Genomic DNA, 22,216 nt, shown 5'->3' with positions numbered 1-22,216 from the left:
GGCCTTTTATGGACAGGTAACTAAATTTCTGGATGATGGTGTTGCTGTGGACATAGTCTTTCTGGACTTTAAGAAGACCTTTGACACTGTCTCTCACCCCATTCTCATTAATAAATTGAGCGACTGTGGCATTGATACCTAAACAGTTGGATGGGTCAAAAATTGGCTGATGGGGTGCACCCAGAGAGTAGTGGTGGACGGGTCGTACTCGACCTGGCGGGATGTGAATAGTGGGGTCCACCAGGGCTCAGTCCTCGAGCCCTCACTGTTCAACATCTTCATCAGCAACTTGGACGAGGGGATGGAAAACACATTGTCCAAGTTTGCTGATGACACCAAGATGTGAGGAGAGGTAGGCACACTCGAAGGGAAAGAGAGGCTGCAATTAGATTTAGACAGACTACAGAAGTAGGCGGATGGTAATAGGATGGGGTTCAATGTAGATAAATGCAGGGTGCTGCACCTGGGGAGAAGGAATCCACAGCATATATACAAGCTGGGGAGCTCCCCCCTTGTGAGCACAGAGGTGGGAAGGGATCTTGGAATCATTATTGATTCCAAGATGAACATGAGCCACCAATGCCAGACGGCAGCCAGCAAAGCCAACCGCACTTTGTCGTGCATCCAAAGATACATCTCAATCCAGTCCAGAGAGGTGATACTCCCCCTCTACGTGACATTGGTTAGGCCACAATTGGAGTACTGCATCCAGGTCTAGGCACCGCACTTTAAGAAGGATGTGGCCTGCCTTGAGAGGGTTCAGAGGAAGGCTACCCGCTTGGTTGGAGGGCAACAGAGCAGGCCCTATGAGGAGAGGCTGAGGGCCCTGAACCTGTACAGCCTCAACAAGCAGAGGCTGAGGGGGGATTTGGTGGCTGCCTACAAACTTGTTAGGGGAGATCAGCAGCAAATAGGAAGGGCCCTATTCCCCTCAGCAGCGCCTGGGGTGACGAGGAACAATGCCCAGAAGCTGCTGGTGAATAGGTTCAGGTTAAAGATTAGGAGGCACTATTTCACTGTTAGGGAGGCTAGAATCTGGAACCAACTTCCTAGGGAAGTGGTCCTCACTCCTACCTTGGGTAAATTTAAAAAGAAGTTGGACGAACACCTGTCTGGGGTCATGTGATCCCAGCGTGTGCTCCTGCCAGTGGTGGGGAGTCAGATTAGATGATCTGTTCAGGTCCCTTCTGACCCCAAACTACTATGAAAATGTGAAACTATATCTATCTAGCTATCTATATACAATTTAAAAAAGAAGAATAGAATAGAATTAAATATTCCTTTAATAAATATAGGTACTTTATTTGTTATTTCCCAAACATAGGGTGACACCCAAAATAAAAGAATCATTATTTATTTCACCTGCCCTCTTCTTATCTTACACACTCTTCTGGTAGAAGACACTGGCTGGACACAGGAATGAATTCCAGTAGGGTTTTGGCTCTGTGATGCTTGTGCAGCGAGCTCTCAGAGCTTACCAGCATGTCACTGGATCTCCTGCTGGGAGCTCTGTCTGTGCTGTGAATTCTATGAACTCAACACTGGTCTACCCCAAGTCCCTGCTTTCAAGCAGCTCTGGAGCTTGCTGCTGTTTGCTCTTCACCTCCCCCATCCACCTCTCCTGAAATCAACAGTAGTCAAATGGATGTGATGAATGGCAGCATCAGGGTTGCTCAGCCCTTGCTTTCACAGAGCCCAGGGGCCATTGCCACTTGACCCTTCCTTTTCCCTGCTACTGAATTCAGGAGACGGGATGCAGAAGAGGGGAAGAACAAAGAGCAGCAGGCTCCAGAGCTTAGGTGATTTGAAAGTTTTGATAGTGAGGGGTCACAATTTAAAGGTTCTGGTAAAAATGGGGAATAAAGGTGCAGATCACCTTTGGATCTCTCTCTCTCTTTCTCTTCAAGTGCTGCTGGATCCCACCTGAAGCAACAGTGGAGAGAGGATGAGGTACTGCTACCCAGCTGCACTCTATGGGCGCATCCACATAAGCACATACGTGCCTTTTGCCCTGCCTCAAAGGAGGTTGAGGCGGGGCAACAGGCACATGCAGGAACAAAAAAATGTTCCCCGCACTGCAAAATTGCTACTTGGGGAGAAAATTAGACCCCTGCCCAGGGGTCTAAGAAAATGGAAGTTTAAAAAAGTGAAGCAGTCCCTGAGGCAACCAGAGGCTGGGTCTTCCATGGAGATGCTTTGGCTGCCAGAGCATCTCTATGGTTGGCCACTCGCCCTGGTGCTGAAACACGCTGCTGGCCAGGCTGCGTGTTTCAGCACCAGGGCTCTGGTGCTGGTAAGTAAGGGGTCAGGGGGGGCTGGAGGAGGGGGGAGGGGCCCATCTTGTTCCCAGCTGCAGCCCCATCCTTGCTGCCTGGCCACATGTCCTGCCCACATGAGTACCACCCCCAGCAGTGGATACGGGGTGGATGGGCTGGGGTGCCTGGGCACTGGATCCAGCAGTGGCAGCCAGAAGGCACTGCTGCCACAGGGGCTGCTGAGAAATAGAGTCTACCATGGGCCTGATCTGTTCTGTGGGCTAGACTTTGCCTCCCCTGTCATAGAATCATAGAAAATGAGGGTTGAAAGAGACCTGAGGAGGTCATCAAATCCAACCCCTTGCACAAAGCAGGACCATGACTAACTGTCTCATTCCAGCCAAGGCTTTGTCTACCCCAGTCTTAAAAATTTCTATGGATGGAGATTCCACAACCTCTCTGCATAGCTTGTTCCAGTGCTTTATTTATTTAAGAAATTCTGTCTTTTAATACCTCTCCCAGAGATGCAATATTTAAGTGGAAATTCCTGCTAGAATGAAGTTATATTTATCAGATCACTGAACAGGCCTCATCTTTTACTTCTGATTTTCACACAGAAATCTATTTTTAAGGTTAAAGCACTGAGGAAATGTCAGTGATTTCAGAACATGCAACCTTTTGCCTGACTGGGTGAGAACATTAAGATGTATTCCTTATACATCTTGGCTAAATCCTTAGAAGACCAGAGGAAACAAGACAACTCAAGTTTTAATTTGGTTTGGCAACTAAGGTTCAGTCCTGCCCCTCCCACAATCTTTAATGTGAGTTGCTGTCAACTTAGGGTAGTAAACTCAAGATAACAATATTTTCTACCCCCTTTTTTGTTTTTTTAATTATACTTTTAGGAGCCACAGCAGTTCCTTCACAAGGCTGGTATATGTTCTTAGACTATCCACAACTTTCTTATGGGTTAGTAAATGCTTGATGTATCACCCACACTTCTCTTCTTTTCCACTTACATGGTTCTGTATAATGACCAACAATTTTTTGGTGGGTATTAGACTAGAAATTCAGCTGCAACATTTCTTGTGCAAAAAACCCAGACCTCTTCTCCCCTCTCAGATTTGCACATCCCACAGTCAGGACTTTTCTTCTTGAAGGGGGCAGCAATAAAATCATTGGCTGAAAAAAAACTGTATTTCAACTGAGTTTGGGAATTTAAACTTACACATGTTGAGAACTTAAAGGTTTTTATGCTTTTATTTTAACTATTTTCGCATATATTTATTTTTCTTTTACTTTAAAAAAACTTTATATACAAACAGGATGAGGAGTGATTTTCCTCTCACTTCACAGCAGTGTAAATCAGGAGTAATTTCAACAAAGTCTCTATAGTTATACAAGTATAACACTGAGTTAAATGAGAGGAGTAATTAGGCACTTTAAAAATACTTAGATATACAGAGAGAGATAAACGGAGGGAGGAAAAACAGTTTATAAGTGTCTCTGGTCACAGTAAAACCTAGAAAAAATAATTACCAGGACTGATAAAAAATTTCCATCAAATACATTTTTATGGAAAATTGGGTCTTCAACAAATATTCTGTGTGTGAAAAATATCTGTTTTGTTTGTCACATACTCATTTTTTATTAAAACATAAAGATCTAATTTTCCCCAAAATGTTGCTCTTCATGTATTTTGATTCTAATATCCTGTCACAGTATCTTACACAAGGTGCAGTTTGGGTGCTCCCTATGTCATGTCTTATCTATGGTCCAGCTGTGCTAAGCCTCCTAAAATGCATCACCTGTCCTTATCAGGAAGGAGGAACACAGTGCAACATGGGACACCTCTGACCAGACTGCTTCAAGGAGAGGTAAGGGGAGTTTGAGCCACGTAAGCTGTAGCTCATGTGAGTTACCTCATCAATGTTTCTCAATAGAGATATTTTGATTTTTTTATATTTGCTGAAAACTCAATTTTTTCCATGGATAAAAAAGAATTTTCCAGTAAAATCTATTAACTACTAAGATCTAAGTCCTAACCAGTAGCTGAAATACCAAACCTTAAAAACAAACGAGACAAATTGGTGTTTTCAACTTCACAGAAAGACCACAGGGGACCTGATTGAGACTAACATTTTTAGACACTGATTGCTAAAGTTAGGCACCAGCCTTAAAGCAGTCTAAATTTCAGTGGCCAATCCCTTACAGTTCCTATTGATTTGAGCACTATTTTCAGATTCTCAGCACCTTTTATCATCAGATTGGTTTTTTTTAGATGCTTAACTTTAGGCACCCAAGTTTAAGGGAAAATGGCTCTAAATTCTCAGTTTAGAATTACATAGAGAAAACAAATATTCCATGACTAAGGATGTGGTTATGTTGGAATGAGTAGCTGTGAATACCACAATAACAATCTCAAGAGAAACTGCAGAAAATGTGGTAAAAAGTATACTATAGTTGTTGAAGTGTAAAATTTCATTGGTGCGTAAGAAGAGCAACTGTGTCTCACAATTAAATCCATCATGAATAGCTTCAGGATGTAAACTAAATGGTTTTCTAACTCTGCCTTCAAATACTCATAGCTCTTTATGTGATACATTTTAGAATGTTACATGGCATCTGAAATATATATAAAAATAAATATCTACAGTATTTACAAAGCATGATACAATGCTTTCTTTTAAAAAGACTTGCAAAGATGCATGTTCTTAGCACATTATGAGGTAAGTAGGTTTCCATAAGATTGAGAGGAAATAGAAGAGGCAGTCATTTTGGAGGAATCCCTTTGTCTAATTGTTGTGATCTATCACATGGTGTATAAGGACATTGGTATTCTCAAGTAGCCTTTAATGTATGGGCCCAAATTCATCCTTGATGTAACTCCATGGATGTCAGCTTAGTAGCCACAGGGGTATATCTGGACCACTCTGTATTCTCAGTTGTCCCAGTATCTTCCACAGAAACTTTCTCTGATTCATCTAAACTTGTAGTTATGTTCATCCCTGGTATGTGCAGGTGCAGTTCCACTGACTTCAATGGGTTGTATATGGCCATGGCACCTGTAAAATATAATATATATTTTAAGGTTATTTTATGGCTCGTGAAAGTTGCCATTGGTTCACCAAGAGGCTGGGGTCATATTTGGACAGAACACAGCTAATGAAAACTTTAGTAACATGACTGCCAAAAACTGCTTCTATCAATGTTTTAGGCAACCTCTTCCCAAAGTCTATGGGAAAGTCTGATTCATAAAATGTTCTTGCATTAATGATAAATATTACAGGTATTGGCTATTGATTGGGAATCCTAAATTCATCTTTAAAAGTATCATATTCTGTCTGGGAACATATGATGCTCAGATGTCTTGATTAAACAAGGATAAAACAGAATTTCTCAAGCCAGCTACTCTCTCAGGTCTAAGTGCCAAATCCTGCTTATTTAATATTCAACTGAAAAGTTGGCTTGTTCCTTAACAAGATTTGATAATGTGCTCAAAACACTACTAATTCTTAGGAATTGCATGCAGATCAGGGATAGGCAAAGGAGGTGAGAATAATGAAAATAATGAATGTAGTCAGGAGCAGTGTTTCCAGCAATGGAGGTTGACTGGCTTACTAGCCTGGTCCCCAGCCAGGATACCTTCTCATTGAAGTCAACCTCTGAACAGAGAATTTTTTGTGTGAGAAGATGAGAAAAACAAATTAAACAAACTTTGTCAAGTGAAACGAATACATTATTCTATATCAACATTGAACAAAATGTTCAAATAGAATAAAATATTTTTCTATCTAGAAGACCAGTTCTGAATCATTACCACCCTTTTTGTTGATTAGTCCTACTTAGGCGTGGAAAATGTAAGGTAGACAGATATACAAAGGCTTTATCATGACTGTCTATGTTACATAGTGGTTGGGAGATGGCTAATGCTGATAGGCATACTGCATAGGTACATAATTAATTTAACTACATAAACTGTTGCCAATCCCAATTTGTTGCCTATCACTTACATTGCAACAGACTCTGATTATCTGCTTATCAGTTAAGTGCATAAACTACTTCAGTACATAGCATCTCTCAGCTTCCCTGTTTACTTTGAAACTTAATTATTAACTGCATACTAACTGTAACAGTAATTGTCCACTTGGTTACCAATCACACTCTTAACTGTACCAGAAATGTTGAAAGGAAAGCAGACATCCAAGGGTTGCTTTTAGAAACTTTGAGAATGACAACAGCTAGTCAGTTTCATGATTGATTTTGCTATCAAGGCTTCTAATAGCTGCCCCTACAGTGACTAATACAGGCTCTGAAAATGAAGGGATCTAGTCAGTTTCAGGGCTGATAATATTACAGGAATGACAGAAACAGACTAGCTCCTTCATTTTCATGGCCTCTATTAGTGCCCCCAAATTAACTGTTAGAAACCGTAAAAATGAAGCACAAGTGGAGCCACAACAACAACAATGTTGTGTACTTAACAAGTATTACTTGCTTATATTTGGCTTGGATAAGTGGATACTCTGGGTAAGCACATAGCCTCTTTATGGTCCCAAGATTATTCAGTTAAACAGAGCAAACTATACATAGCTCACCCTGACCTGTGCCTGCAACTATACCCATTTTCAATGCTGCTGCTGCTTAGTTTTATTGTTAAATATGGGATCATCTTTACTCCTCCATTCCTGGAGGATATCTGCTATAGTAAATAACACAAAATGGAATTAAGCTAATGTATGGGTCCAGCCTTCTAGAAGAATTTTAGATACTAGCTCTAATAGCTTAGAGGCATATATGTGTGGGTAGGTACAAGAAGCAGATATTAATCTAGGGGTGTGTGAAGCTTCGGTTGCTGATTCGATTCAGAGGAGATTCAGTGTCCGAATCTTCAAATCTGAATAGAATCAGGAGACCAATTAATCTCTCTAAATTGAATCAGAAGCCTCCAAATCAATTTGGTAAGATTTGATGATTCAGCCATAGACACAGCTTTATAAGGTTTTTCTACATACCTCGAGGTAACAGGCATGGCTTGTGAACATAGATGGTGGGGCAGATGGGGCATCCCACGGAAGCATGGGAGGTTCCTCCATGCGCTTGGTGGTGGACCTAGAAGTGGACCAGAAGAACTTCAGGTCCACTTCTGTGTCTGCTGCTGAGTGCACAGGGGAGCCTCCCCCCCCCCCCCCCCAGCTCAGTGATTGGTGCCTCCTAGGTCTGGGGATGCACCTGGGGTCCCCCCATGGCTGATCACTGAGCCAGAGGGGCACAGGGGGGTCCCCCCATGCACTGGGCAGCAGACCCTCCCCATGCTTCTGTGGGATGCTCTATTCTCCCCACCATCTCAGTGTTCACGAGCCATGCCTGGTACCTCGAGGTACGTAGAAAAAACATATAAAGCTGTGTCTATGGCCGAATTACTGATTCTCCAAATCAGAATTGAATCTTCAGATTCAGATGAATTGAATCAGGACAGTGATCCAAATCAGCGAATTGAATCACTGTCCCCCGAATTGGGCTGAATCCCATTCCGGATCAAATACTGTCCACTTTGCACACCCCTATTAATCTGTATGTGTGATTCCCAACTGGAACGCTGTTTTTCTGCAGTGAAAAGGCCCTTTAGTGAACTAAACCAAAGTCACATGAGGCCTAGATATGGCCTTTGCTATTAAATTTATACTATAGTGCTCCAACACTATCAAGAAAGTGTAATGTTTGCTAATAGGATTATGATGTTTGTGAAGCAAAAATCCCACCACACAGACTCTGGACTCTGTTACCCTAGGAGAGCTCTAATGGGATATAAAGGGAAGAGGAACATCAAACAGTAAATTATACAGTTGTTTCCACTAACTGAAGGAATTGGGGGGAATGCAATACCAATCCAACATCTGCCATTCTGATAATCTCCAGAGTTGGGAAATAGAAATTATTTTTTACTTTCCATTTTTTAAAAAAAGAGCTTAGTTAACATATCTCTTCTGAAAAAATCATCTCTATCTTGGCATATTTAGAGAATCAGATACAAGTTGAATATATGCTTATTGAAAAAACATTCCAATTCCAATTTTACACATTTCATGATACCTGCTGTTTATTTGGAAACCAAAGCAAGTAGGGACCCAATATACATAGTAAGGCAAAAAATTAATACTCTCTCCCCACATATCTGAGACATGTTGAAAGCAAAGTAAATTATGTTTCTAAAGGTTTTTTGGGTTTTTTTTTAAGTTGTAATTTAATTTATAAAACAGCTTATGTAACAATTTTGCTTACTGCTAGTTTGCAATCTTAAACTCCTTTTTGCCCTGTAGCCTTCTGGACACTGGTAAAAAGACTATTGGAGGCATGACTCAATTTTAATTTACAAAGGCATTAAAAGACATCAGGATAAGTATACTACCAGTGGTGAATAGGTCCAGTACCATTTGCTGGAATTGTGTTTATATTAGTCAGTACAACGTGTTCTGAAAGTTTTGAAACGTTATCAAAATTGCTAATCTGTGTGGTCAAGGATTTTCGGCTTTCTGTGCTTGCACGCCCTCTGGTGAGACGCTCATCCTGGTGATGATGAATGCCACAGAAGCAACAAGAAAATGCTGCTTTAAATTCTTCTCTAAATTTCCCTGTTGATTAAAAAAGCAGGCATGAAAACATTATCCAAATACATTGTGCTTTTATCTATCTTCCATGAACATGGAAGATGAGTGGTTAATTAGTGCAAAAACATATCCAAAACAGTCAAGTACTCTTTTTATATCATGGGGAAAAAAAGCAGTTTAAGAAGTTTAGGAAACAGCTGCAAAATTACACTTTTTATCAGGTTTTATACTAAGCGCAAATCCTATTATTTTTATGCTGCAGAGTAGAACAGTTCCTGTCACTCTCTCCTAGGTGGTTTGTTGGATAAATGACAAACAATTAATTTATTTAAGTGAAATTTTATGTCTTGAAATGTTTGTATTATTATCTGACATGTGAAATGGGAGAACATAAGTAACTTATATTTTATCCTGAACAATTTATAAAGAAAATGGGAATTTAAAATATCAGAAGCACATGAACTTCAATATATTAAATCAAATGTTCTAAAATTTTTTTTTATGTTCCTTAAAAATCTTCTATCCTATTAAAATTGCTGCAGCAATGCTTTATAGAAGGAAAGATATAGAAATAAAGGAGCAGGGTGGGGGAGAAAAATCAGTATATCTGGCATTTGGACAAGTTATTCAGGGCCAGATTTTGATCTCACACTAGTTTCATGGCAATATAAATTCCTACATTTCAGTTGAGACTTGATTTACAGTGATGAAACTGAAACAAAAACACAGAACTATATGGAGCTCATGATTATGAAGTCCAGTCCCTTACTAAAGCAGACAACCATGTTAAATAAACCAAAACTAAAACTACATAACTGTCATAAGCTAAAATTACACACTAGTAAATTTGGAGCTTTATCATTTTATGAAGGGAATCATTATATTTATGTGATCATACCCTCAATTTATTCATCTCTCAGTTTCATCATCAGTAAAAAGAGGATACCTAAAATGTACTTCCCAAACAGGTTGCATAATGAATATATGGGGAACCCAGAAACCAAAGTGATGTTACAATATAACTAAATGCCTAGATAAAGAGATCTGAGCCACTTCTTATGGTGATGATTAGAATCTGGTGAACCCATTCAGATAAAGTAAGGAAGCCCTAGATTTAACGTAAGGTCTTAATTTAACTTCAGAATGCATTCAAAATAATATGGTTAACTTTTTCTTTTAATATTTTTAGATACAGTTTCGCCTTTTTTAATATGGCTTCCAAACTAATACATTTCAGCTGAAAGAAGAAACAAATGTTTGTAAATAAGAGTTTGCCCACTTCTAAATTCTCTTTACTTCATAACATAAAAAAAGTTTCTAAGCCAGTTTTGCAGACATTGACATGTTGATGAACACCCAAAAGTTTACTTAAGGTCTATCTGAACCACACTTCTGAATTTTGTTCACTTGGGGCACTTGCATATGTGATGGTGGGGCCATGTACACATGATAAAAAGTAATGAGAAATCATCATCTATCTAACATAATGACACCACAGTGTGCATATGTCCACTTTTTCATGTTAAAATTTGAGTATGGCAACTTAGGTCACCTCAGATGTATTTTAGTTTCATCAGGGCTAATTGTCCTATTGTGGATTAAAAAAAAAATTGTGCACATGTACATGTGTAGTGGCCAGAGAAGGTGGCAGGGATGGTACACAGGGCACTAGAAACCCAGGCAGGCTCTTGGAAGCTTGGGTTAGCAGGCTTCCAGTGTCCCATGCACCAATCTTGGCACCTTCTCCAGTCGCCAGCATACCCAGCCACCCTCCTACCACTTTCCTGCACTGCCCCAGGAGCAAGACAGTCCATTCCTGGGTGGTTCCAGGCAGCGGGAAGATGGTGGGGCCAGTGAACAGGGCACTGAAAGCCCGCCAAACCTGAGCTTCCCCAAGCACACCTGGAATTCCAGTGCCCCTTGCACCATTGGATTGGGCTGGGTGCTGCCTGTGAGCTGGGGCAGCACCCACCCAGCTAGCACCTTGCCCAGGTGGCCCTGGGGGACACCACAACCATAGAGGGAAGCACCAGGCCCCTCCACAGACCCAGGGTTGCACGACCCATCAGCAGCTCATGTGCAGGCAGGCTCCATCAGGGGGGGGGGGAAAGAAGTGGTGGGCCCCTGGACCTTCCCTCCATGGCACCGGTGACCCCCAGGGCTGCCCAGGCAGGCTGCTAGTGGGTGGATGCCACCTGGGGGGTGCCATCACTGTGACGGGAAGGACCGGGGGCCCCTGAGCCCAGGGGCTGCTGGCAGCTGCCTCCACCCCGGCTGCGCAAGAGGCAGGCAGACTGTAAAGAAAAAAAAGAATCAGGCCCCTCACTGCTTTTTTGTCTCCTGGGTAGAGCTGCCCATGATGGAGGCGGGGAGGGGGCAGCGAGAGCTTACAGCAGGCCGTCACTGCTCTGACACAGTGATGGAAGCCCCTAAATTGAAATGGTGGGTCACAATTAACAACCCACAAATTAAAAATCCACCATTTAAGTTTAGGGGAACTAAGCCCCCCTCACGTGTACAAGTACCCTTGATCCATAGCATACATATTTGTTATTAGCAACAATCTCATATTAATAATAAAGTCAGGTAATAAAAGAGAAACTGGTAAATATGGCATTTAGGAATGCTCATTGAAATTCCTTATTTTTTCAAAACCTTTAAAAAAATATTTATTGTTTTCTATCCCTTCTAAAAAGCCATATTTTGCACTGAGATTCCTGCCAGTTGAGGCCTAAGAAGGAATAACTGAATTAAACAGAAATTTTCTCCATGTACTCAGGGCTTCCCAATACTTCTGACCCTTCCTTATGGTCAGATTCTGCCACTCCCACTCAAATATTTGTTCCCCTAAAGTGAATGAGGATACTTAAAGCCCACAGAATGCTTGAAAGTGGTACTGAAATCATGATTTAGACCTAAGGCCCTATGGTAAGTTGTGCTGTTCTTAATTACCAGGTTAGATTTCTACCATATTTTTACCACTTGCTATACTTAAACTAAACCTTAACCTTAAAACCTAGCATCAGCTAGAAACTTACCACTGAGAAAATTATAAATAATAGGGTTTGCTGCACTGTTTGCATAAACGAGCCAGTGTGAGAATGTAAACCAGGCATACACCGTCTCTCTGTCATCAGCATGGTTAAACATGCCGAAAACCCTGCAGAATAAAGGAGAAAAAAAAGAAAAAATCTGAGAGGTGAGGCATAAGTTTCTGAATATAAATCATTTCAAACTTTATTTGAATGCCATTTCAAAGACTCATTTGCCAGAAATCCCTGGATCGACACAGCCAGCTTTCTCTAGAAAATGCAAAAACTCTACCCAAAACCAGAGTCTGTAGGTTATAGGATCTTTGTCCAGCTTCTGGTCAAGGAAGTTTGTTAGAATTATGCCAGCTGAATAGCTCTGTCAGCTCAGAATAGCCAGACTTGAGTGACTCTGGAAAATATCCCATTTCTTCTCCACAGCCTGCCCTTTTGTAGAAGGGCACCACATTTAATCATTGTGGATTATGCAAAAAATGTTCATGCTGATTGTGGGTGATACTTTCCTCCCAAACACTGCACCCTGACAATATGAACAATTATAAATTTAGAAATGGTACCTGGCATTCAACATTTAACAGAAAACTATATGTGTTCCAGATAATTCAGTCTGTTTTAATATAAACCTCCCAAGCAATGACAAAATTATGGTCATGTCCTTCTTAATCAGAGTCACTATAGGATAGTGAACAATGCCATCCCTCCTCAGTTTCCCCAATTTCTTCCTTTTGTTTCTATTGGGAGTTGTGTATACACATAAATGTAAACACAAAATTATGTGTATGGCTAGAACACGTCCATGTTTTATGGCTATTCTGGTTGATAAACATGACAAAACTCTTGATTCTTTATATTGTTCCTTGAGTTGCCTATTACTTTACTGGCTCACTGATTACTCTTATTTTAATTAAAAAAGCATAAAAAGACCTGATTCATTGACTGTTAAATTCATTCTGGGCATCCTTTTCAATATTGGAGGCATTGAAAATCTGTATACGTTTTGCTTCTGATTAACAATAAAGGTTTGTGTGCTACCTGTTTTTGCGAAAATCTATAGCCTTGCAAATAAACGAGTTGTTTAATATGTGAAACACCAGACCAAAATTTTGGGGCCTATTTCTGCTTCTCATACATATAGCAAATGGTATCCAGTGTGATAAAAAGTAGCAATCCCCCCCTTAACACACACACTTTGTCTCCAGTTCTAAATTGTTCCTTAATAAAAACCTAAATATTCGAGCCATTTGTTTGCAGGAAGCAAAAATATAATTTAAAAGGGGGGTTTTATTTTAGGATACTTTTTCCAAAATTAAATTTTAAGATCCCACTGCAGAGCCCTCATGCCAAGGTATGTGGAGACAGGGGAGCAAACAACCCTGGACTGCCTGCTCCCCCATCTCCACATGCTGCTCCACAGCTGGCTGGGGTGCAGGGTGCCTTAGTGCAGGGGCTGGTTGCTGGCTAGCTTCACACTGAAGCACCCTGTGCCCTGGCCAACTCCCAGCAGCACACAAGGACCCAGGAGGACCTGGATATGGGTAGTGTGCCCACAGTGAGACAATATGTCCCACAGCAAAGTGCATGTGCACAGGTGTGCACTGCAGCACAAAGTAGTGACACAGATTTGTGCAGCTATTATTTGTGCCCCTATAAGTGCACACCCCTGTTCATCTGGATGTGGCCACAGAGTGCAAAAGTGTGTTTTTGTCCCAAAAGTTCACAATCTAAATGGTCAAGGTGTTGGAGGGAAAACTGAGATCTGATAATCATAGAATTATAGAAAGTTAGGATTGGAAGGGACCTCAGGAGGTCATCTAGTCCAACCTTCTGCTCAAAGCAGAGCCATCCCCAACTAGATCATCCCAGCCAAAGCCTTGTCCAGCTGTGTCTTAAAAATCTCCAAGGATGGAGATTCCACCACCTCTCTAGGTAACCTGTTCCAGTGTTTCACTACCCTCCTAGTGAGAAAATTCTTCCTAATGTCTAACCTAAACTTCCCTTGCTGCAGCTTGAGACCATTGCTCCTTGTTCTGTCATCTGCCATTACTCAGAACAGTCTAGCTCCATCTTCTTTTGAATTCCTCTTCAGGTTTTTATTAAATTCCTTCTCAGTCTTCTCTTCCCTAGACTGAATAAACCCAGTTCCCTCAGCCTTTCTTCATAAGTCATGTCTCCCAGCCTCCGAACCATATTTGTTACCCTCCACTGGACTCTCTCCAATTTGTCCACATCCTTTCTGTAGTGGGGAGGCCCAAAACTGAACACAATACTCCAGATGGGTCCTCACCAGTGCTAAGTAGAGGGGAATAATCACTTCCCTGGACCTACTGGCAAGACACCTAACAATGCAGTCCAGGATACCATTAGCCTTCTTGGCAACAAGGGCACACTGCTGGCTCACATTCAGTTTATTGTCCACTGTAAAACCTATGTCTTTTTTGCAGAGCTGCTGCCCAGCCAGTCAATCAGTCAGTAAGCCCCCAGTCTGCACTGGTGCATGGGATTGTTCTAACCTAAGTGTAGGACTTTGCACTTGTCCTTGTTGAACTTCATGGGATTTCTTTTGGCCCAGTCCTCCAATTTGTCTAGGTCACTCTAATCTTAGTCCTACCCTCCAGTGTATCTACCACTCCCCACAGTTTGGTGTCATCTGCAAACTTCCTGAAGGTGCACGCTGTGCCAACTTCCAGGTTGTTGATGAAGATGTTGAACAAAACTTGCCCCAGGACTGACTCCTGTGCCACTCCACTTGATACTGGTTGCCAATCAGGCATCGAGCCATTGATTATTACTCACTGAGCCTGATGATCCAGACAGTTTCTATCTACCATTCATCCAATCTGTACTTCTTTAGCTTGCCTGTGAGAATGTTGTGGGAGACCATGTCAAAAGCCTTGCTAAAATCAAGGTACACCACATCCACTGGTCTCCCTGCATCCACAGAGACAGTCATCTCAACATAGAAGGCAATCAGGTTGGTCAGACATGACTTGCCCCTGGTGAATCCATGCTGACTGTTCCTAATCACCATCTTCTCCAAGTGCTTTGAGATGGATTCCTTGAGGATATGCTTCATGATTTTTTCAGGGGCTGAGGTGAGGCTGACTGGTCTGTAGTTCCCTGGATCCTCCTTTTTCCCTTTCTTAAATATGTGCACTATGTTTGCCCTTTTCCAATCATCTGTGACCTCTCCTGATCACCATGAGTTTTCAAAGATGATGGCCAGTGGCTCTGCGGTCACATCATGCTAACTTCCTCAGCAGCCTCTGGTGCATCCTATCTGGCCCCATGGATTTGTACATGTCCAGCTTTTCTAAATAGCCCCTAACCTGTTGCTTCACCACTGGGGGCTACTCACCTCCTCTCCAAACTGTGCTGCCAGATACAGTAGCTTGAGAGCTGACTTTGCCTATGAAGACTGAGGTGAAATAGACATTGAGTGCTTCAGCATTCTCTGCATCCTCTGTCACTAGGTTGCCTCCCCCATTCAGTAAGGAACCTACACTTCCCCTGATCCTCCTCTTGCTACTGACATACTTGTAGAAACCCTTTTTGTTACTCTTCACATCCCTTGCTAGCTGCAACTCCAATTGTACTTTGGCCTTCCTGACTTCACCCCTGTATACTGGAGCAATGATCTTATATTCTTCCCTAGTTATTTGTCCAAATTTCCAGTTCTTATAATCTTCCTTTTTGTGATTTAGTTTACTAAAGAGTTCCCTGCTAAGCCAAGCTGGTCTTTTGCCAGTTTCTCTGTGCATCAGGATGGTTTGTTCCTGCACTCTCAGTAAGACTTCTTTCAAGTACAGCCAGCTCTACTGGGCTCCTCTTCGCCTAAGACTGGCTTTTCAGGGGTCCTGGCCATGAGTTCCCTGAGCAAGTCATAGTCCACTTTTCTAAAGTCTAGGGTCCTTACTTTGCTGCTCTCCATCCTTCCTTTCCTCAGGGTCCTGAACTAAATCATCTTGTGGTCACTGCTTCCCAAGTTGCCGTCCACTACTTCATTCCCCACCAATTCTTCCCTGTTTCTGAGTAGCAGGTCAAGAGCATGGCCCCTAGCTGGCTGCTCCAGCACTTGCACCAGGAAGTTGTCTCTGACACTGTAAAAACTTCCTGGATTGCCTGCACACTGCTGTATTGCCCTCCCAGTGGATGTCAGGGTGATGGAAGTCCTGCAAGAGAACCAGGGCTTGTGACTTTCACTAGCTGCTTGAAGAAAGCCTCATCCACCAGTTCCTCCTGGCCTGGTGGTCTATAGCAGACCCCCACCATGACATCACCCTTGTTTTTTTCCCTCTGACCTTAACCCAGAGACTCTCAAAAGGCCTATTCCAGTTTCATACTGGAGCTCTGAGCAGTAATGTGGCTTTTTTTCCATAAAGTGTGACTCCTCCTCCTCTTTCCCCCTGCCTGTCCTTCCTGTATAGTTTGTACCAATCTGTGACAGTTTTCCAGTCATGCAAGTTATCCAACCAAGTCTCTGTTATTCCAATCATGTAATAGTTCCATGGCTGTGCAACTAGTTTCCAGTCATGCAAGCTATCCAACCAAGTCTCTGTTATTCCAATCATGTAATAGTTCCATGGCTGTCCAATTCTTCCTGCTTGTTTCCCAGGCTCCATGCATTTGTATACAGGCACCTAGTAATGATTCACCAAAGATCCCACAGCAAATCAGTGGCAGAGCTGGGACACAACCATGGGCTGTGTCACTTTTTTAGGGTGTGGGATTTTTTTACCCTTCGGATCTCCCAGGGATCCCTCCCTTCCTCCCCCCTCTCTGCCCCCGCCCTGCACTGAAAAGTAACAGTTCAGGGAATGCCTGAAGGTGCAGTGTGTGGCACCGCAGATGTGTCTGCAATGCCACATACTGCACATCCACGCTCATCTGGACACAGCCCCTGAGTGATTCACAAAAAGAAATGGGTATGGAAGTGGAGATAAATGAGGTAATTTGCATAAATAAAGGCCAGTATGAATAATGGTTCTGCATTTTTCGCTCAAGTTCTGCCAGCTGATTGGTTAATTCAGATTCTTTCTTGCATTATGTGGGTGTCTGTCAGCTTGAATGAATCAAATTGTATCACAGAAAACTTCTTTTGGACAAAAAGCTTTCCTAAGGTATTAACTATTTCTGGATAAGTTTACCTTTTTAAGACATTGAGGATACTAATTGGTAGATAGCAAAGTGCAAAAACCAAGAGAACAACCATCAGCATACGTGCTGTTTTTCTCCTTGCTCGTATCTGTTTTATTTCAGCTGTCACAGCACTAATCCTTGACTTTGTTGATTGTCCCAACCCCTGGGGCTGTGCTGAAAACTGTAGTGGCTTCCATTTTCTCTGAACTATTGAAGAAGTTCCTGGGATCTGAAAGAACAGAGAGTAAGTGGAAATCTCATTATGGATATTTGCTGTATTTGTTGCAGTGAAAAACAAACTCTGTAGGGAGTAGTTAAAAGAAAAGGGGGGTATGCTGACATAAAGTTCTACACTACCAATTTTTCCCATAGATTGCAGTCATCAAACACTGCTCATTTAGGAGAATAAATAAATTTTAGAAGCTGTTAATAATCAATAGGGTTATTTTGGTATGCACATAAATACTGAAATATGCATACAAACCAGGTTATATAGCTTTTCAAATACGCATAATATTTTCAACATGTTACCTAACTGCCCAGTAGGGATCTGAACACTCTATTTTTGAAAAGTGTTGGGGCGGGGGGGGGGGGGGAGAGGAGGGGGAAGGCAGGGCGGAGAGGGGGCAGGCAATGGGAAAATAGTCATTTTTTCCTGCATTGTGATTCTGGCCAAGGGGTTGAAGGATGAGTGATTTTCAAACTACGGCTGCATAAACACATTCCAGTGATGTGGGAGAATGCTCCTGGTAGAAAAATGTATCCCTAGATGCCTGAACAGACATTTAACTGCTGAGTCCCTGAAAAAGGGAGAGTTTTCAGTGCTGATGCTGCATAGCCCTTGGGTACATATCTCAGCATGCTCTGCAGGCTCCCTCCATCTTCCTGGAGACAGACTAGTAGAAGTGTACAGGGCAGCCCTGATTGACTGACCCAGATAGCTCAGGGTCAGCCCGTCTCTCCTTGCAGCTCAACATGGGGCATTCTGAAGAAGCCATATTCTGCTCCTTGCTCAGCTAAAGCAGTGGAGTCCAATGAGTGACAATTTCCCATAGGAGGGTAGGAAGCAAAGCACCCTGGAATGCTGGAAGACTGTGCTATAGTTTTGCTCAGAGGAGAACAAGTACAGACATTCATTCTCTCAGAAGAAACTTTCCAGGAAATGATTCAATCCTGATTGTTTCCAGGTTGTTTCTCTCCTGGAGAAACCATTTTTATTCTTGGAGAAAAATCCTGAACACCTGTATGTGTGTGATTTCTCCTGGAAGAGCAGCAGCTCTCCCAGGAGAAACTGAATGTCTATTTCTGGCCTATGCCTGTGCTTCAGAATGCAGGGAAGTGAATTCAAAACATTTACGTAAAGATAGTCATGGCTAAATGGGTTAATGCTGGTCCGCTATGCTCTTTGAAACTTATTAAACACAGCCATCTCTAAAGAAGTGCCTGTGAACTATTTTCTCATGAAGAAAATCAGATTAGTGCTAGAGAACGCAGCTAAAGGGAAGGATATGGTGAAAAGACAATATTTTAATTAAGGAGTAAGGCACAGAATGAAGGAATAGGTTATATAGTTAAAGATGTTACAATAGATGGAAAAAGAACCACTAGGGAAAGAGGTGCTCATTTGTGTCTCCTCAGAAGATCCTTTTGGGGGTTACCCTTATCTGCCCTCACATGTAAGCAACACATCAGAGGCCAAATGAGAGAAGATGTCTCTTCCTTTCTGAGAGTGGTTAGGGTTGGAAATAAATTAATTTTCTTGAATCTTTCTCATTGCTTAAAATTAACGAAAGTTGGACATCTGGAATTTCTCTACATATGTTGCAACCCCCTCCAATATTGCCACTATCAGGCATTTTAAAATCAATGAGACGGACTCAAAATAAGCATGAAATTAAAAATGAAGAAAACGACAATAGCAACAGAAACATTTGTTTACCTTCTCATTTCAGTGGGTTCTTACAGAGCTTCCAATGTCTAGGTTGCATGTGATCCTTCTGAGTTGAATATCCAACCTGAAGCACATGTACCTCCTTCTGACTGTCCAGTGGGAACTCCATTTTTATTCTAACTTTTTCCTCTTGTTGGAGTTCTAATGCTGTCTTCTTCCCCACCCTCCCCGTCCTTCACTTCTCTAGGTAGGCACTGTACTTTTTCATTTTTCCTCCACTGCCCTTAATATTAGTGACTATAACCTCCCAGCAAACAATATATCACTATACTGGGGGTGCATATAACAAAGGTATAGTTTAAGATTTACTCTATTATTGATGTTTTTATAAAAACAAAGCAAATCAAATTTGAGCTCTAACATTACTCTCAGATTTGGGGCTAAAATCAACAGTAGCATAATTTTCATATCTGAGATGTATGAAAATGGAGAGGGTGGAGGTGGAACCCGAACACACACGCTAGAAATTGTTTTTTCCTCTTTATGGTGTCAACATTTCATTTTTCAACACAATTTTCTCACCCTTTTTTTGTAGCTACTCCCATTTAGATTGAAAGAAGTAGATCTTACTTCAAGACTTGGAACAGCTCATTTCTAATGAAACTTGAGATATGACTGATGAAGCTGTGATTAGAGAAGTTTTATCTACCATTCAAACAGCCTCTGGCTGGGATCACAGATATAGATTGCGGCAAAATGTACACAATGTGCAGTTGCCTTAAACTACCTATTGAATCTTTACATACTCAACAGAAACTCCCATGGAATTTATCTATAGAACCCCATTCCTGTTTTATCTATACTTTGGGGACACTCAAAGAATAAGAAGCATTTTCCATTTTAAGCCAATAAGCAAATAATATAATAAAATAGGCAAAAATCAAAAATACATAAATCCTACAGGGCTGTTAAATGTTCTAGAACTTGAGGGGCATATAACTTGATTTACGTATGCATTAATTACTAGTTAGTGCATTAATAACCACATGCATACACAAAGAACAAATCAATTTTCTAGATGTTATAATAAAAATGTATTATAGTCATAAGTTTAATAGGCATGATTTATAGAATGCTAACAAGCTAACTAAAAATCTTCAGTAGTTTCACAGTAACATTTAGAATGATCATAATTGGTACTGAAATTATAGACTACCTATATTTTAACCCCCAACTTTAAGCTTTTTTTTTAAGATGCCTCTATAACAGCAGGAAATCCTTCAAAGTATAATAATATTTGTTTAAAAAATTGAAAACATTTTAGAAACAAAAAATGATGGATCAAATTCTAATTAAACTAAACTAATGGAAAGAAATGTATCTTAGTGTAAAAGAACATATGGTTTAATCAATATAAGTCTATCCAACTTTCTGGTAAGTGGAATGTGTGTCACCATGTTCATCATAAGGTAAGTCACTTCTACAGAAACTGCTTAGACACTCTTTAATCTCCTTTTTAAATTTTATGGGGAAAATATTCTTATGAATTGGATATCTCCCCCCTCAATTGTAATCCAAATAAATTACTTTGACATTATTGCCCTTTTTTCATAAAGACTTTAATTCTGAATTTCTAAATCCATACCAAAAATGCCTGATTGAAAGAGATGATTGAAAACTTCCAGAGCTGCTTGAGAGTAAAGGTGGTCCATGACTTTTACACAGGGTAATTTTTGAAGATTCACTTTGTTGATACCCTCATTTTAAAACATAAATAGTTTCAATCAGTTTCTTGTCAAGGCTTGCAACTGTCTTTATTGTTAGCACATTGTATTTTTGTATGCATCTGGAAAGATCATTTGTACATTGAAGTAGTATTAGTGTATTGACTGACATTCTGACAAACAGCATAGTTCTTTAATTGTGGTTATTATCAAAGAATAAATTAAAAAAAACATGCATTTAATTTACACTAAATAATAGAGTATAACACCTACTTCATTTTGAAAGATGCTTAATGTTTTCTGCAAATCAACTCATGTTTCTTAATAAAACATGTTACTAATTTTCCTTAGTCTCACACTTTATGTGCCTTGTCTGAATCTATGCTAGGAAAAGAGGCATGTGTAATTCTTTACTGGTGATAATCAAGCATTAGTAATTCTTATTTTTTTATTGTAGAAGCTAATTTCTAGGGTTTTCATATTAGTATCATCTTAACATTAGTTGTCAGTGTGGATAATGCAAAAGATCTCAAAACTGTTTTAGACTGACATAATTAAAAAAAAAAACCCCAGCCAGCTAACATCATTTTTTATGGCTTAGGTGCAGTCCATATGATTCACTCTGGTTTTAAATGTTCATACCAAAACACTTGAACTTAAAATCTTGAATGAGTAATATTATATAATGCAAAGATCTAAAACTGCAACTAATACAGTTTTAAAGCAACTAGGACAGGTTTACATTTGTTTTAATCATGTAACACTTAAATCTAGGATAATATTGCTTTGATTACTGGACTGATGACTTACAGTATATTTTGGTTTTGTAGGTCAGTGAATTTTACAGGAGATACATATCCTGGCAAAAAGATTTTCGTGATTTTTTGTTTTGTTCTGCATGTATTTGGATATTTTAAGTCTATGAATGAAATCTATAAAATATTAGATAGAACTGTATATAGCACATATCACATAAAGTAGGACATTCAATTTCAGATGTCGTCAGAAGTAATGACAGGATAGAAATTACTCAAGGCTATATTGAGTATGATTCCTTGTTACCACTTTACTGCTCTTTTAGTGGGTAGCAAGGAAGTGCCACATATGGGTTGACTAGGTCCAAAGCACAGCAATGCAGAAGCAAATGCTAATCTGTTCAACCTGCTCAGGCACTGAAGTGATGATCAAGCAGCCTGCTAATTTGTGCAGCATGAAAATGGCAAAAATATATTTGAAACACTGTATACCATTTTTGCTCACTTCATTTCAGATTTATGTCTGCCTGGTTGTTTCTCTGTTCTTCATTTTGCTTATCATTTCAATAAAAAGTTTGACAAAATGGCCATGTGTATGAAAAATCTGATTTTAAATTTCTGAATTTTGAATTGTTGATTTCTAGAGCAGCCTTTGGTCACACAGGTGCCCATTATCACAGAAGAATGTTACAAAAAAAGTCAAACAGGCATTTGACAGATATTTAAGTTGAATGGGTTCATTTTTGAGTTTGTAAAAAGGAGGAAAAAAACTATTTTCCACACATCTATACTCCAGC

General features: G+C 40.6%; 1 protein-coding gene across 1 annotated transcript in view; it reads right to left on the bottom strand.

Annotated features, from left to right (window-relative positions):
• Positions 1–3,512: 3,512 nt before the first annotated feature.
• The window catches only part of HCRTR2 (hypocretin receptor 2), a 66,439-nt gene continuing 47,735 nt past the window's right edge, over positions 3,513–22,216 (bottom strand). Inside the window, exons 5-8 of the mRNA XM_006262422.4 lie at positions 17,058–17,278; positions 11,902–12,023; positions 8,687–8,887; positions 3,513–5,320 (exon numbers count right to left, since the gene is read on the bottom strand). Coding sequence (XP_006262484.2) covers positions 5,127–5,320; positions 8,687–8,887; positions 11,902–12,023; positions 17,058–17,278 — 738 coding nt within the window. The 3' untranslated portion in view covers positions 3,513–5,126. The remainder of the gene's footprint in view (positions 5,321–8,686; positions 8,888–11,901; positions 12,024–17,057; positions 17,279–22,216) is intronic.

The sequence above is a fragment of the Alligator mississippiensis genome, chromosome 1 (genome assembly GCF_030867095.1).
Source record: "Alligator mississippiensis isolate rAllMis1 chromosome 1, rAllMis1, whole genome shotgun sequence".
NCBI lineage: Eukaryota > Metazoa > Chordata > Crocodylia > Alligatoridae > Alligator > Alligator mississippiensis.
This window is presented reverse-complemented; position numbering and strand designations above follow the sequence as displayed.